Source organism: Macaca mulatta, chromosome 4 (genome assembly GCF_049350105.2).
Source record: "Macaca mulatta isolate MMU2019108-1 chromosome 4, T2T-MMU8v2.0, whole genome shotgun sequence".
Classification (NCBI taxonomy): Eukaryota; Metazoa; Chordata; class Mammalia; order Primates; family Cercopithecidae; genus Macaca; species Macaca mulatta.
Genome location: NC_133409.1, coordinates 85409639 through 85424999, shown reverse-complemented (window position 1 = coordinate 85424999; position 15361 = coordinate 85409639). Strand labels below are relative to the sequence as shown.

The 15361-nt window shown below is 47.4% G+C and overlaps 1 protein-coding gene across 1 annotated transcript in view; it reads right to left on the bottom strand.

Annotated features, from left to right (window-relative positions):
- Window positions 1-13494, bottom strand: part of SIM1 (SIM bHLH transcription factor 1) — a 78488-nt gene extending 64994 nt beyond the window's left edge. The window contains exons 1-3 of the mRNA XM_015136983.3: window positions 13124-13494; window positions 11824-12446; window positions 2222-2304 (exon numbers count right to left, since the gene is read on the bottom strand). Of these exons, the coding sequence (XP_014992469.1) occupies window positions 2222-2304; window positions 11824-11998 (258 nt within the window). The 5' untranslated portion in view covers window positions 11999-12446; window positions 13124-13494. The remainder of the gene's footprint in view (window positions 1-2221; window positions 2305-11823; window positions 12447-13123) is intronic.
- Window positions 13495-15361: the final 1867 nt, after the last annotated feature.

The window sequence follows — 15361 nt, the reverse complement described above, 5'->3', positions numbered from 1 at the left end:
GAAGAGGAAGCGGAGGGAAAGAGGAGATCAGAGAAGGCAGCTGCAGCAGAGATGGTCAAGCCTGAAATGGGGCAGTCAGAAGGGGAATATAGAAAGGCGAGAATCTAATTCAAAGATGTTTCTGGATATGGACTTCATTGGTGGCAGAGAGAGGTTTACTTCAAGGTTTCAGTGAAGGCACTAAGCAGAAGGTGGCATCAGTAACCAAGATTTAGTGAGATTTTGTATGAGTAGAATTCTAGGTGAGGGAGATAATGCATCCTTGTTTTGGAGATGCTAAACTTCAAGTGTATGCAGATTTCCATTTAGATGTGTCCAGTTTGCAGTAGGAAACAAAAATCTGGAGTTCAGGAGGAGAATCTAGACTAGAGAAACCAGTTGTTTTCATGTGGAGAAAGGAGTTGAGAGGCTGGTGTTGGGTGAGATTACCTGGGTGGCCTTGAAGCTGTGACAGGAGAAATAGAGCTAAACCCTTGGGGAAATTACAGAATTTGCAGGCCAACCAGTGGCGGCGAAATCAAAAGGGAGCAGGGAGAAAGAGAGAGAAGAATCTGGGAAATAGTGCTATTTTAGAAACTGAGGAAAGGAGACAATGTTAAATAATCAGTATCACCTCCTTCAGGTCTTAGTCCGAATGTCACCTTCTCAGTGAGGCCCTCTACAACCATCTTTTATTTTAAAAGGCACTACTCTTTCTTCCTCTCCTCTTTATTTTTCTCCATGGCACCTATACCACTTGGTACACTACACAGTGTACCTATACCACTTGGTACACTACACAGTGTACCTATGTGGGCTTGTAAAACTGCTCTCCTTAGAATGTGAACTCCATGAGAGCAGGGCTTTCAGTCTGGCCTGCAACTGCCCCCCCTAAATTTGTGGAATGAGCGAGCTCTGTTAGGATAAGAGATGAGCATCTAATTCAAAATGTGGTGAAGCCAGTGAAGAGCATGATGGGTGGGAGAGATGTCAAACTGCAGGGATGTGGGAGTGAATGGGGGGGGGGCATTGAAATTGGGAATGTAAGTCAGTCCTGCCAGAAATGTGGGGTGAAGAAGAGGAAATAAATTGGCAAGAGCTAGAAAGTGTCAAGGACAGTTTGGATTTTGTTTTCTTGTTTATGTTTCTGAGGAAAATTAGTTGGGAATATGAAAATATTGGGGGAAGGACATAGAGAAATCTGATAGAAGATGTCTAAGAGTTAAGTGCCTTTCTAGATAAATTCAAAGGTGTGAAGGCCAGGTCAGTGAGAGAATGCTTGCCCAAGCCCTTTCTTTGTCCCACGAAACTAAAATCTCCTTGGTGTCTTGGAAGGAGAAAGGTATAGGGTAGTGGTAGGAAAAGGAGCTCCTGTCAAGAGATGCTACCCATGCCAGCCCACAGGGAAAACTTGCTTAGTTTCCCCAAATGCTGCTTAGGTTCAAGGCCCCTGGGGGAAGTAGCTCCCAGTGGGCTTGAATAATAATAATGATGATGTTGCAGGGTTGGGACAAATGCAAAATCTAAAAATGCCACTGGGGTTTTGCAATTTAAAATATTTGTTCTGTGACTTAAGTAGGCAAAGAGCAATTTAAAACTGTGAGCATTACAAACCACAAGGTAATGGGAGCCTAGCATTGGTTAGACTCATTATCTGGTGGTGTGTATGTGCTTAAGCAAAGTCCTGCACGCAGCCTGGGCTGGCTTGAAATGAAGGGGAATAGGAAGAAAAGAGGGAACCTGGGCACTACAGGGAGATAAAACCAGTTGCAGATGTAGCTGAATTGGAAAGGTGTGGGCTTAAAGCACTGAGAGAAAAAACAGATTCCTGTTATTTCCTTTGGAAATTCTTCGATTCGGATGGTTCTGTGACCTTGCCTCTTCTGCCTGATCTGGGGTGTTCCAGTTCCCTCAGCCCGATGGAGACAAATGGTGCCCCCTCCCTCGGTTAGGATGCTCTGATGGGGCCTCGTTGGGCTACCTTCCAAACCCAACTTCTCACTTGTCTACTTTGCCTCCCTCTCAACCTCTTGAGGTATCATCTGCAAAAGCTAAAATTTTACTTTGCAGCAGCTATTGGGCTCTGAGAGGGCCCCGTGCAATCCAGATCCCTGTTTTTTGTTTTGTTTCGTTTTTGTTTGTTCGGTTTTATTTTGTTTTTCTGAGAAACTAAAAGCCCAACTCAGGGCCAGACACTCAGACCCTCAAAGCTTATGTGCCGCCGGAAGACCTGCACCTGTACCTGGAGCAGATGGGAGCCCAGTTCTCGGCCAACGTTGTCCAGGGGGCTGGTCCGACTCGAGTGGCCCCACGCCTCGCCAAGCCCTGTGGAGACACAGAAACATCCTGTAGCCACTGAACCCGGACCTGGCAGGCAGTTTGGGACCAAGTCCCGCGACTGTATTACCGAGCGAACACCAGCCTTTTGACTGGATACCATACGGGATCCCTCTCAATGTGGACAGCGGAAGATGGGAGAGTGTACATTTCAGTCCGTCCTCTCAGTTTCTCAGCAGAGGTTAGATTTCGTCTTCTAAATTAGACCTGGTTTCTCAGGGAGAGCTAGGCCCAGGCCAAGGGCCCCCTGGCAGGACTCCAAGTGGCTCAGGTTCGGAAAAAGCCTCCAACACTGCACCCCACCGATAACTTTCGTGTAGGTTCACTAGTGTGTTTGCGGGGGTAAGGGCACTCTGCTTCTCGCCCAAAGTTTTCATCGTCATCCTTTTGCCGGGGCCGAGCTTGTCCCAACACCCAGCGAAAGCCACTGCCAGCCCACAGCGACCTGAGACAACCGGCCAGGTCCAACCGGTCCCTGGGAGGGCTTTCTGATTGGCTGCGGGGCTTCTAGCCACTCTCCTCCCCTTGGCCTCTGGCTTTAATTCCCTTCGGAAAAATTAGTTCCCTGGCGGATGATTTCCAGCCTGAAGTCTACCAGCATCACTGATCAACCCATCTTCCTATTCCTTTCCCCTCCTAGCCCTCTGCCTTACACACAACTCATGCCCCCTACCCACCCCCCTACCACTAAAACCGGCATGGGCTTTTTCTGAAGTCAGTTACTTTGGGGTGCTAACAACCTTTTTGTAGTATTTTCGTTCTCTTCTCGAATTGAGACTCATTCAACTTTTCTACGTTCCGGGCACTGTATTCTATTAACAAAGACCATCTCTTTCTCTCCTTGGTGTTTCCCCGTTAAGATCCTTGGAGTCTTTGCTGCAAACTTTCTCTGGTGATGCCTAAAAAAATAAAACGCTCAGGACTCTTGTGGCCGATTTTTAAAAATTTAATATGGAGTATGCTAGAGTACCCTTTTGTGGAAAGAAAAAAAAAAAGGCAAAAAAAAAAAAAAAAAAAACTTTTGAAGGCCTGTGTTAAGCTATTTATGGGTGTTATCTTTTTAATAGTGCTGCTGCTAAAATTATTTTAACTAGGTAGTTACATCCTTTTATTCTTACACCATTAAACAAAGTTTAACATGACCTCCCACACCCTACCCCTCAGAAAGGTGATTTACTGCGTTAAGGAGCAAATCACCAAGAAGTACACAATGATGAACACTGGCCTTGTAATATGAGGTTGGGGGCAGATCTTTCAAAATAAAACATGGAGTTGGATTTTTAAAAGGTGTTGGCTAGGAGCTGCTTCCTAAGCAAGCGATCAAAGCCTTGGTAATGAGGAACCGTGAGCGCCCCTTAAACTCAAATCCGGTCTTTCTGGGTGTTTGCACATCTAAATAAATCTAACGATTTCCCCACCACTCTGCAAACACTGATGCTCCCCGCCCGCACTCGGGACTCCTCTACCTCTCTGGCTCCCGGTCAACTCCTCCCGACTCTAGCCCGCCCCAGTTTTCCTCCCCGGAGTGACTCCACTGCCCTGGTCCCTGGGGTCCTCCTGGACCGTTCTGGGAGGGCCCCCGCCACAGCCACCTGTACACACCCCTTCGCCTTTTCACATTTATCGCTCTTCCCGTTTCAGCCAACCTATTCTTCGTTTCTATCACGACCTGCTCTTTTCTTTTTAAATCCCGGCTCAGACATACCCACTCAGAAGGAGTGGCAGGAGGGATTGGCTGCGGAGGCCACACGGGGGAAAGGAGAAAGGACCCTGTCGGGAAAGCCGAGGACGCCGGCGACCCTGGCCCTTGGGCTCTCTGGGGCCTACGGAGGCCTTAAACCCCAAAGCTTGGCGGGGACTAAGGGCCGGGGCACTCGGGCGAGCCCACAGCGGGCGGAGACTGCGCTGTGACTGGGAGCAGGTCTCGCGCGGCTCCCGGAAGGGTACGAAGCCTGCGCTGAAGGCCAACAAAACGTCTTCAAACTAACGTTTTGAGGGTCTCCCAGAGCGGCTGTAAGATACCCGAAGCGGCCTCCCAACCAGAATGATCTGAAAATCCCCCCAGGCTGGGCTCGGGATAAATACTCGTTCTGAACTCCCGGTGCCAGCCTAGGCTGTTTGTTGTTTCGGGTTTCGGCCTCATTAGTATGCGCCTACAAGGGAAAATAAGACTTCCCCACTGGTTAATAAACAACCCGTCCGGCACAGGTTAACAGGAGCCTTCTTCCCCTCTCCTGCCCCACCCCCGCCACCTTTTAAGGAACCTTTTGCTTTCCCGGAGGTTTGCCTTCTCTTTCTGTTACCCGTAGAAATCTCACGATTGTGTCTGGGTTAATGTTTTATAAAGGACTGGCTACTCTCGTCTACCTGCCGGGCTTTCCCGATCTAATATCGAGGGAACCTCCCCAAGTCCCAGTAAGGGGTCCCCCCTCCCTAAAGTCTCGAAGTGGGGTAGAGACCTCCTCCGTGGACCCCCTCGCCTCCTGCCTTCGTTGACGCGCTCTGGCAAACCCAATTTCAGTTGGCGAGGGGGTAAGCTGAGATTTCGTTTCTGCACTTGACCTACCGCAGAAAATTCGCAAATCCTTTGATTGTCTGTTTAAAATGAGGAGGAAACCAGCTCCCTTTGCGGCGGGATTACAGTGGGAACAAGATCTAAAGATTCTCTTGTAATTCGGTGAGGCCGAGGGAACGGGGTTTTGCAAAGGAGAAAAGGAGCTCTGTGAGGGAGGCGATAACTAAATCGGGTTTTAGACAAAAGGATTTTCCTCAGCTAAAGTGGCCGAAGACAAAGGAAAACAGAATCTATTTTGGAAGATTTCCAAGATATGCCACATTAACCTTAGCTGATAAATTTTGCTTCTCCCAGGCCCCCCTCTTCCCTTAAAGTCTGGTTTATCATATTTACATAAGTAGCATTAGAAGGGATGTATCTATTATGGATCTAAAGGGCTAGCTCACATTTCCTGTCAAACCCAGGCAAGTTTCACTGTTGCTTTACCCTCCGTTCTCGGTTGAGCCATTTCCATTTAAATACCCCCTGACCCAAGGATTACCTCAATGGACTGACTGCACGGGTTTTGTAATTTCCTGAAAATGAGATTTCGATTTATAAAACAAGAAACCAATTAGTAACCAAATGAGGCGAAGTAGATCCACTAAAATTGACCTAATCCCACAGGCACCATTTAGGCCCGTTCTTGGCGAATGAATGATGAGCCCCAGTCTAGCGTGAGCTCAAAGCATCATCCAGCTGTGTTATTGCAAGCAGCAAAAATAAATTGATAGAGCTTTTCCTTCGGAATGAATTTCATACCCTTGACAAAATATAGATTACAGACCCGGCATCATCACCGCCTTCACTCAGACAGGAAAAGGAGGAAGAGAAGAGTGTGTTCTGTTTTTTTTTAAATTTTTCTTTATTTTAATAAATAAACGCTACATCTCAATAGAAATGTATCCTCCTTGCAGTCCTTCCCGGGAACCTTCACCTCCTCAACTAATTGAGGTGCATTTTAGGCAATGGAGGAGGGTGGACGGAGGCGCTGTTTCATGACCTGACCACGACTTGGTGACTGAGGAGGGGAAAGCCCTCCGAGGCTGAGGCCACTGCGGGTCCTGAACAACTTGTCTCAACCAACTGAGTGTCCCTTGAGAGTGTGTAGGAGAGTCTCGTCCGGGGGTGGGGGGTAATCCTGAAAACCCCAAATCCCATGTATCCTTCCGGGCCTGCGCATCGTCGCTAAATGAGTACTGTCCAAGTCTTCCCCGGGCTGAGGCGTTGAGTGGCCTTTGTGTTTAGCCTCCGGGCGCCTCCGCGGCCGGGCTCTTTGGAGAAAAAAAGTGACTACAAATGGGTGCTACCAGCCCGAACCAAGCTCCTGGAGCAGTCACTGGCAGGAGGCCGCTTCACGAACCAAGGCGCACCCGACCCCACCTCTGGCGCTGCTGCCCTCCTCTGCCTGCGGCCCTCTACGGCCAAGGGGCCTGTGTGGTTGACCTGAGGGCATCGGCTAGCGCGCCGGGCCAGGTCTTGTTGCACGCAGCAGCCTGGACCCCACAGTGTGTGCCTGCACTCGGCAGTGCCCTGATCTCTCCTGCCTGCCGATCCCGGTTCAGAGACACCGCGGCCGAGCCCAGGGAATCCACTAATGTTACTGTAAATGTGGGGTGGAGGCCTAAGGTCACAGCGCTGACTCTCTCTCTCTCTCTCTCTCTCTCTCTCTCTCTCTCTCTCTCTCTCTCTCTGCGCCTTCGCGGAGCTCCAGCCCCGGAATTTGGGCTTCCCATAGGGATAGAGCCTGCGGGCCAACCTGACTGCCCGAATTGGAGTCAGCCGCCAAAAGACTGCAGAAACCCAAGAAGGGCGGGGTTCGGCCAGACTAAAACTGGGGGCGAAATTCATGCAGGGTTCACGAGACAGTCCTGCGTGACGGCCGAAAAACGTCAATCGATGTCACCCTGGGACTCCGTGTCTTCGAATGCGGCCCAGCTTTGGCGATGCCACCTCTCTAGAGGCCTGCGCTGGCGTGGCCAAGCCGAAAGTCGCAGGCGAATCCACTTCGGTTCTACTTGGCGCAGGGACTCGGACGATAGCACCTAACCCGCCTTCCCGGGAACTGCCCAAACAGACTGGATCTGGACCTAAGATTTAGACGACTGCTTGCCCTTCGGGGGCAGTGGCCGGGACGGCATGAGGGGCTGCTGCACACACCTGCTCCAGCGGGACCTCTGATCCGGGCAGGGGGTGGCACCTGGGCCGGCCTGGGGAGTGAGGAGACTGTGCTGAGACCACGAGGTAGGCCCTTGGCTGGGGCCACCGCAGACAGAGGATGGGACACACCGCGCAGACCTGGCTGACTGCGTGCTTTGGACGGTGCGGGAGGCGCGACGGGGGCCTGGACCTAATTGTCCCCTGTCGGCCCTGAGCGGCCCTGAGCCGCGAGGCCGAGTGACAAGGCGCAGGAACCGCCTATTGGTGGGGCTGCCTGCGGAAGGAAGTTTACTCTGCCGTGGACACTGTTTTAGCACTTTCAGAGTAGCAGGACCATCCCTAAATAATTGAGGTTCCCCTTCCTCCACACAAAATTTTAAAATTTCACGGATCAGAGACTGGCAATGGGTGGCCCATTAAAATCATTAGATGTTAGCAAAGATGTTAGCAAAGCCTCATTTTCCTGAGAAATACCTGGTGGTACGGAGAAATGCGGTGAGAATCTATGGGCTCTCATTCTGTGTCCACATTTGGGTCTGTAAAAGCTGGAAGCTGCCAACATTTCTTAGAACTGGACAACAACTCCCCTAGAAATTAGATTTGTCCTTTAGAAATTCAGCCCTGTTTTATCATTAGATGAGTGATTGCACCCTGCTTGAAAGCATCCCACAATAGCTTATAATACCTGTTTTTGTTGTTATTGTTTTTATTAGTGATCCCTCCCTTAAAAGAAAAAAGTATCCTTTTTTATTGATCTGATCTACAATTTCTAGCACATAAATCCGCCTTGCAAATGCTCTGCACGGAGTTTAGTTCTGCACTCCACATTTTAAGTCAACATCAAAACTGGAATTAAACACAGAAAACCAGCACGGAGCGTAAACTGTGCTTAAAGGCCTTTAAATGAGAAAAACTTCTGTAAGAAAATAAACATGGAAACCTAATGCTCAATCATTTCCCCAAGAAGCAAGAAAAACAGCCTTAAATCACCGACCCACGTGGGAAATGGGGCCTCCTTTTCTTTTTCAGTTCTCTGTCTCAAAATATATATATATATATATTTATATATATATATAAAACGCCATTAAGAATTTCAGTCTTCAGGTGAAAATTATAGAAACCGTCTGCGGAAGTTTGTTTAATCACCCTTGTCTGTTGTAGAGACGATCTTTCCTGAGTAGTTACTAATTTCAACTCTCTGATTATTTTTATTTTTCCAAGACATCTTGTCAATGAAATGGCAATGTGATGTTACCAAGATTTTGAATAGCTATAGATTAGAAAATATATCTGATCCTTTCAAAGTTTATTATGAAAGCCACTACACACCCAGCCAAAACTGCTTTATAGCTGGATAACAAATATATATCTCTTTGTAGTTGAATTTGTCGTATTTTGCACACAAATGAAGTCATGCTATTTTTTAGATCCTGTCCCTCTGGCTTTGATAATACCAAAAATTGGTACATTTCCATGTGCCTCGATTTTTTCTTCACAAGGCTACTTTGGAATATAATATGTCACTAATTGGGAGATATGAAGTGTTAGTGATTTCTCAGTTATCTTTCCTAATTTTCTTTTTCTCTGAAATCTCCAACCTAATGCTTTATTCTTAATTATTTCAGGTACCCATATCCCATTTCTCTGTTCTCCCACTCCCGCATTTTCATCTAAACAGTTTAACTTCATCTACTCAGGCAAATAAAAGCTGAAACTTGCCCCCAGACACGGAAGCTACTAGACTTGGGAGGAAAACAAAAAAGTGTATTCGGCAAATGAAAAGGGAAGGGAATTAGCTGTATTTAAGGTGTATTTAAGGATATTTATTCTTTCAAATATAATTATGAAATGATTTTTGTTAATTTAACTTATAGACTTTTGGCATTACAGTGTATTAGCGATGAAATAGTATATGAACAAAACTGAAGTTTTACAGCAGTTTTATACCTACAGCTATGTCACCAGATTAATAATTATTTAGATTATATAACTTACAAAATTCATATATTACCTGTGATAAGACATTTATACCTATCTTAATCTCATCCTTAAAATTCTGTTGAGGACCTACTATGTACTAGGATGGCTTCAAGATAGATGTAAAGATGAATTTCATCTTCCAACAAATTCCATTTAACACCACTAGAAAAGATTACATCCATATAAAGTGATCAGTTACCCCAACTGCCTTGGACCCCAATCTTGTCCACTCTCTGCCTTCAGTGAACACTGAACCTAAATTTGGCACCCCCTACAGGTTGTGCCTGGTCTTGCGATTGTGACTATTTTATTGCTTTGAAAGCTGTTGTGTTGTTGTTGTTGTTGTTGTTGTTGTTGTTGTTGTTTAATATTCTCAAGAGCTGTGTTTGGGTTTTGGGTTTTTGAAGTTTGTCCACCGTCAAAATTAAAACCTCATCCCTAGAAGCCAGCTGTTCTGATGACCCTGTCTAGCTCGCTGGGTGGAAGCTGAGGGTGAGTTATGAGCTCAACAGTAGCTGGAGAAACAAATGATGTGCCCAGAGTTCACACATCGTCCACCTCCTCCACCCCATAAACTCACACTCACCCACAGAAGGGAGAGAAAGGAGGGGTCCGGGGCTGGGGGCGGGGGAAGGTGAGGGGGCTGCAGAAAGCACAGTGGCTGTTAAAGTAGCCAGAGGGGACCATCCTGGCCACCAAGAGGACTCCAGCGGAAGCCTTCATTGGCGCTCTCTTTAAAAATAACGAGAGGTTGGCTGTGAGAGTTTACTTTTTGTTCCTATTTATTTATAACGCGACTTACAATATGTAGAGTTAGCACTTAATTAAGCAAAAAGGCTTGCTCTTTTAAAAACAAAAACACGAACAACAGCAGAAAACAGCCCGATATCCTCCCAGCTGCGCCTGCCCCGGGTCTGCACCAAGCCGACTAGCGTCCCTGGCCGGGCGACTCCCCGGGCTCTCCCGGCCGGCTCGGTGCCCGCCCCAGAACGCCGCCTTGCTATTCTCCTCCCGCGATTACTCGCAGCCCCACAAGCAGCACCATATGCTGCTTCTGATCAAACAGCGAGCGACATCGGCACAGATAATTGACGAGACCGGCTGGAAATCACGCAGAAAGGGAGCCCACTGAGACCGCAGGGGCTGACAAATCACTGCTAATAATCCTGTTAGGAACAGTGCGGCCAGCGGAGTTCGCAATAGCTTCATTTTTATAAAGTAGGCGCTGACAGTATAAAAGACAACAACGAGATCTCTTTTTTAAATAGAAGGCAGTGTGGTATAATGGTAATTATCCCATCAACAATTCATAGTACAGTGTGAATGGGAAGTGTGGTTTTGGGTATATAAGTTCCCCTTCTTCTTCTTTTTCTTCTTCTTTTTAAATTATTTATTTATTTATTTATTTATTCATTTACTTTTCAGGTACTTTAGACTTTCATTTCTTTTTTCCCCGCGGTTTCCAGGGTCAGAGAAGAACTGTTCAAGGAACTGCTTTAGGAGGGAACGACTAAAACATCACTTGTAGTTTGAAGGTAGAACTGAACTATAATTTGAAAGTTTTCCTTTGGTTTTGAGCATGTTTTGCAGGCTTTTTGACTTAGATAATAACTTTAATGTCATGATCAAGCAAAGTGAAACTGCAAACCCAATAATGACTGTTTCCTGCCCATCCATTCATTTAATGGAAAACCACAAACCCCAAACATCTAAAATCAACAACAGCAAACACCTCCAGGGGTCAAATCAGAAGTTCTCATTTGTAAATAAACAGAATTCTTTCTTTTGGATTTTTGTTTGCTTGTTTAGTAATCCCTCTTTTACATTTCTGAATCCCCTTCTCCCAGCAAAGACATATCCAATATATATTTTAAAAAATATGTTTGTATTATTTGAATGCAAGTAAAGGAAAAGATGGGCAAATGGAAAAGTGTCCTTTTCTAATAAGTATAAATGGTTTTATACAGGACACTGTTCTATGAAAGCTGCACTGTCCTCACACAGTGAATCTTGATAATCTAAATACGAGTTTTAAACCATGTGAACAGCTCAGCTATTCTAACTTCTAGGCCTTATTAGACAATTTTCTCAGAATCCATTTGCCAACCTGACACCCAGAAGATATTTTCTAAGCGGGCGAGCCATCTTAATTCAATCTTATGTATTTTAGGACTAGCCTATTATCTTACAGATAACACCAAGCCCACAGTTGCAAATCATCAAGCTCCAGAGTTATTCCAGAATCTGCGAATGTCTTGAAAACTCAGAATAAATTTGCTTAGAATTTATTTAAGAACCTGAGTAAATCCAGGCATACTTGTTCACAAATATGCATGTTACCCATTTGCAAAATTTTAGACATATAGAGAAATTATTATCTGGCATATCTAGCTCCAGGTACATGGGTCTATCTACACCTGGCAAAAAATACAGAATTTGGCAGTGCTCTGGCTTTTTACTGGACAAAATTCTAACAAGAGGAGTAAAAAAGAAAGTCATGTTTGGATTAGTAGTACTTTCAATTGAGCCTAGTCTCTGAAGTGTTGACAAAAGGACTGTTGGGCTGCTTCCCAACCAAACATATCTGATGGACTGAAGAGAAAGTATTGATGGGGAAGTAGAGGGAGCCTCGAAAAAGCGACAGAAATTCTGAGTTCAGTGAGGACCTTAGTGAAGTAGCTGAGCTAAACTTCCCTTTGCAGAATATATATGTAAATATGTATGCATTTCTCTGGTCACTGGTTTCGGCTCATTGCCTGGCAAATCCCCTGCCCCTTCTGCATTTGAAATTCCATCTGGTCAAAGTCACTTACCTTCTGGGAACACGACTCTCATTTTGAGATAGCTGGTCGTGAGTCTGATTATGGATGCTTTGTCCAGCTGCGAGGTGATAGCCGAAGGCAAAGGCAGTAATTTAGCCAGTTCATAAAATTCACTGTTTTCCTTCTCCCTCCTAGTCCGGGCAGCATTTTTGGACTTTTCTTTCATTGTGTCTTGTTCCCCCTTTCTTCTTACAATGTAAACTCCGCAGATTCATCCAAAACAAAAAATAAACTTTCAATTAGAGATCATATTTGGCAAAAACATAAAACATACTTTGAATAAAGAGGCTGAAGTATTTGCACCAAGAACAGTGTATTAATGGCAGTAAAAGACCAGCGGGGGTGAACGGAAAATATTTTCTTTGAAAATGCGGGATGCAGTATAGGAAAGTTGCTGATCCACGGAATTTGGGCAATCCTGGGGGTCCTCGGGGTATCAAATGCCGGTGGGACCCCTGAGGAGCCAGCCTTTTCTTTTACTCCGAGCTGCGAACGCTGGTCCTCGGAAAATCGACATAATAATCCCCGACGTTTGTTCTTCAGTCTCGCGGCATTTAAGGTATCTCCGAGCCCCTTTGGGAAGAGCAGGAACTCCAGACAACTCTTTCAAGGCCCTGTGAAGACAACAACATCAGAGCATAAGAGATCCGCGGCTCCACAACCACTCACACACTTGTCCCAATTCCAAAAACACGGCCGGAAAGGGACTCAGCGTGCCTAGCCAGGCGTTTTGGGTTTGTTTTTAAAGAACCGGATAAATCGGCAGCGAGACGGCCCCCTGCAAATAATGCTGGCATTCCCTGACCCATGCCAGCCACATCCTCCAGACCCCTGGGAAGTTGCCCAAACAACAAAATGCATATTTTTGAAGACCCGCAAGAGACTTTCCGCTGCAGGTCCCCGAGCCCGCGCCCAGGTTGGGTGCATGTCCCATGAAAGCAGGTTTCTACAATTCAGAATTCCTCCACGGCGCGGCGGGGGCCTTTCAGCTCCCGACCTTGGCAGATGTGGACCTTGGCTACCTCTTTAACTTGGGCCTTAAGTCTGAGGGATTCCTCAAAAAGTGACACTTACACACCAAGTCCCTCGGGACTCCCAAGGCGACCCAGCGCTCTGGCTGCCCAGCAGGGGCGGCAACAAGCGGGGTCCGGCAGCGCCAGGTTAACAGGTGGCGCGGTCGCGACAGCCCCTCGCAGGCGCCCCGGGGGTGGGAAGCGCCGCGGCCTCTCCCACACCGCCGCGGAGCTCCAGGGTTGCTGGTAGGGCGCGGGATGTCTTCTGCTTCACCTACCTTCAGTCCCCACAGGCGGCAGAGGGTTCGGGGGCGCCCATCTCTTAATTGTACTCATGCCTACCGTCCAACCCAGCGGCTCTGCCGGCCTCTCCGCTTCCCACCGGCAGAGAGGAGCAGAGCATTCCCGGCTCCCTTTTCTGGATCATGAATTGGAGGAGCGGTGCGTGGCAGAAAAAGGAGGATGCAAGCTTTGGGAAGAGTGAGGTGATTTTAGAATCCTGGTCCTCCGTAGTTGCTACGAAGCCAGTTCACTATTATTCCTAATTGGAAGCCGAAAACTGTCCCCCGTAACTTCTTTATAGCTTAAGGGTTTAGCTTCAACTTCACTCCCGGGCCGCCTCTCTCCCGCCCTCCCTCAATGCCACTCAAAAGCCTTCTAGCCTCCCATTGGCCTGGCCTGGCCAGGGGCGAGGCGCTCATTGGCCAACAGGGATGAGTGACACGAGTCGGCCCCGCGCCGCCCTCCGCGCGTCCAGGCTCCGGGGTCTGGATCTTACTATCCGCTCCGCCGCTGGGCTCCTAATGAGCCCCGGGTGCGGGGTCGGCGCTGTCCGGTTGCCGCCGCTGCTCGCGGCCTCCTGGGCCTTCCCGACATCGTGTGCGACCCGCGTTCCTCGGGCTGCCTGGGGTCGGGTGGTTAAGCGCTCAGTCCAGCGCGGCGGCCCAGAAGAGCCGGGGACGTCCGGAGGCAGCGGAGGTCGGACCGGCTGGTTAGTTCTACCCGCGGAGGAGGCAGGGTTGGCCCAAAGACCCAACCCGCTGGCAGTCGGGTTCCGACGGCATGCGCTAGGCCGGTTTTGTGCTTTATTTTCTCTTTCTGTGAAACCATGAAGACACGGAATTCATTGCCAGAGGAAATAAATACAATGACTGTCTTTAAATTAATCCCAAAGAAGTGCGCCTTTTTCTAAACGGTTTGGGTTTGGGGGCTGATTTTTTTCACTGTGGAAAGCTCGATCAGGGAGTTTTCCTGTGGGGAGAAGCGAGGGGGACACTAGGGGAACACGTTACATTTCAGGGCAAAATAGAATGATTGATATATAGAGATACATATCACAACAGTCCGTTATCTTAAACATTAGCCAACTCTTTGCCGGGTTTTGTTTCAGGAAACAAAAGTCCAACATGACTATTCCTTACAGAAAGGATACAGTCTGCATGAATGAACTTAACGATGCTCACAGTTCCCTAATAGGAGCTCACAATTCCCTAATAGGAGCTGGTTAAACAAACGCTCACCAGGACTCTCCCTGAGTAATTATCTCTTAGAGACCCTCTAATTTGAAACGCCTTCTCTTTCTCTCATCTGAGAAAACACAACAGATAGCATAGAGAAAAACTCAAATTGTCCCAAAACAATTGTTGTGCTCACCAATCACATCCTACAGACTCGATTCCCGGCTTGGTTTGGGTACTGCCTGTGACCAGATTCGGCTCCCGGAGGTGCGTTTGGGGGGAGTTGTTTCATCTGTCATAAAAATCAGTGAGAACACCAGTGACTGGGCACTCATCCTCTCGTTTGTGGCGCTAATTGCCATTGAGAAAATAAATACTTTGAAGAGGGGTGTGTGCCATTCTGCTGATATTCAGAACAACTTTAAGAGTGTTTGTTCAAAAATACAGACATCTGCCACCTCCTTGCTGCCCGATGGCAGTGAGATCCTCGTAGAAGGACAACAGGAGCTTTCTGGTGGTATTTACACATCTGGGCAACACCTGGCTGGAGGAGGTGAACTTTTTGGATAGAAAGAAAAAGAAAGAAGCACGGAGATTTTGTACGTCTTTCAAAACTGGAATCCGGCTAATGGACTCCAATCCAGGAGGAGTCATTTCCCCAGTGACTGTAGCCACTTACAGACCTGGTTCTGGGCGGCTTTCAACCACCCAGTGATGCACTTTTAACAAACATGGCTAGAAGATAGCGAGAGATGCACTGTGGCTCACTTACACACAAGATTCCAGAAAGATCAGATAAGGTCAAGTTGGCTACTACATGTAAAGTCGGGGGTGGAGAGTGCGTGTGGAGAGGGAAATAAACTTTCTTGACCCTCCTCTCCCCTCCAACCAGGTCAGATATAGCTGCCAGGCAAAGCAATGACACTCAGGGTTAAGAGGAGGTTTTCTATTGACTGTGTTCTAGAGAGGATTTCAGTCAAGTCTGCGGTTACTCTAACCCTATCTCTACTTAAAACAACATGCCAGTTTGGAAGTGCCTCTCAGGGGTCTGAAACCTGT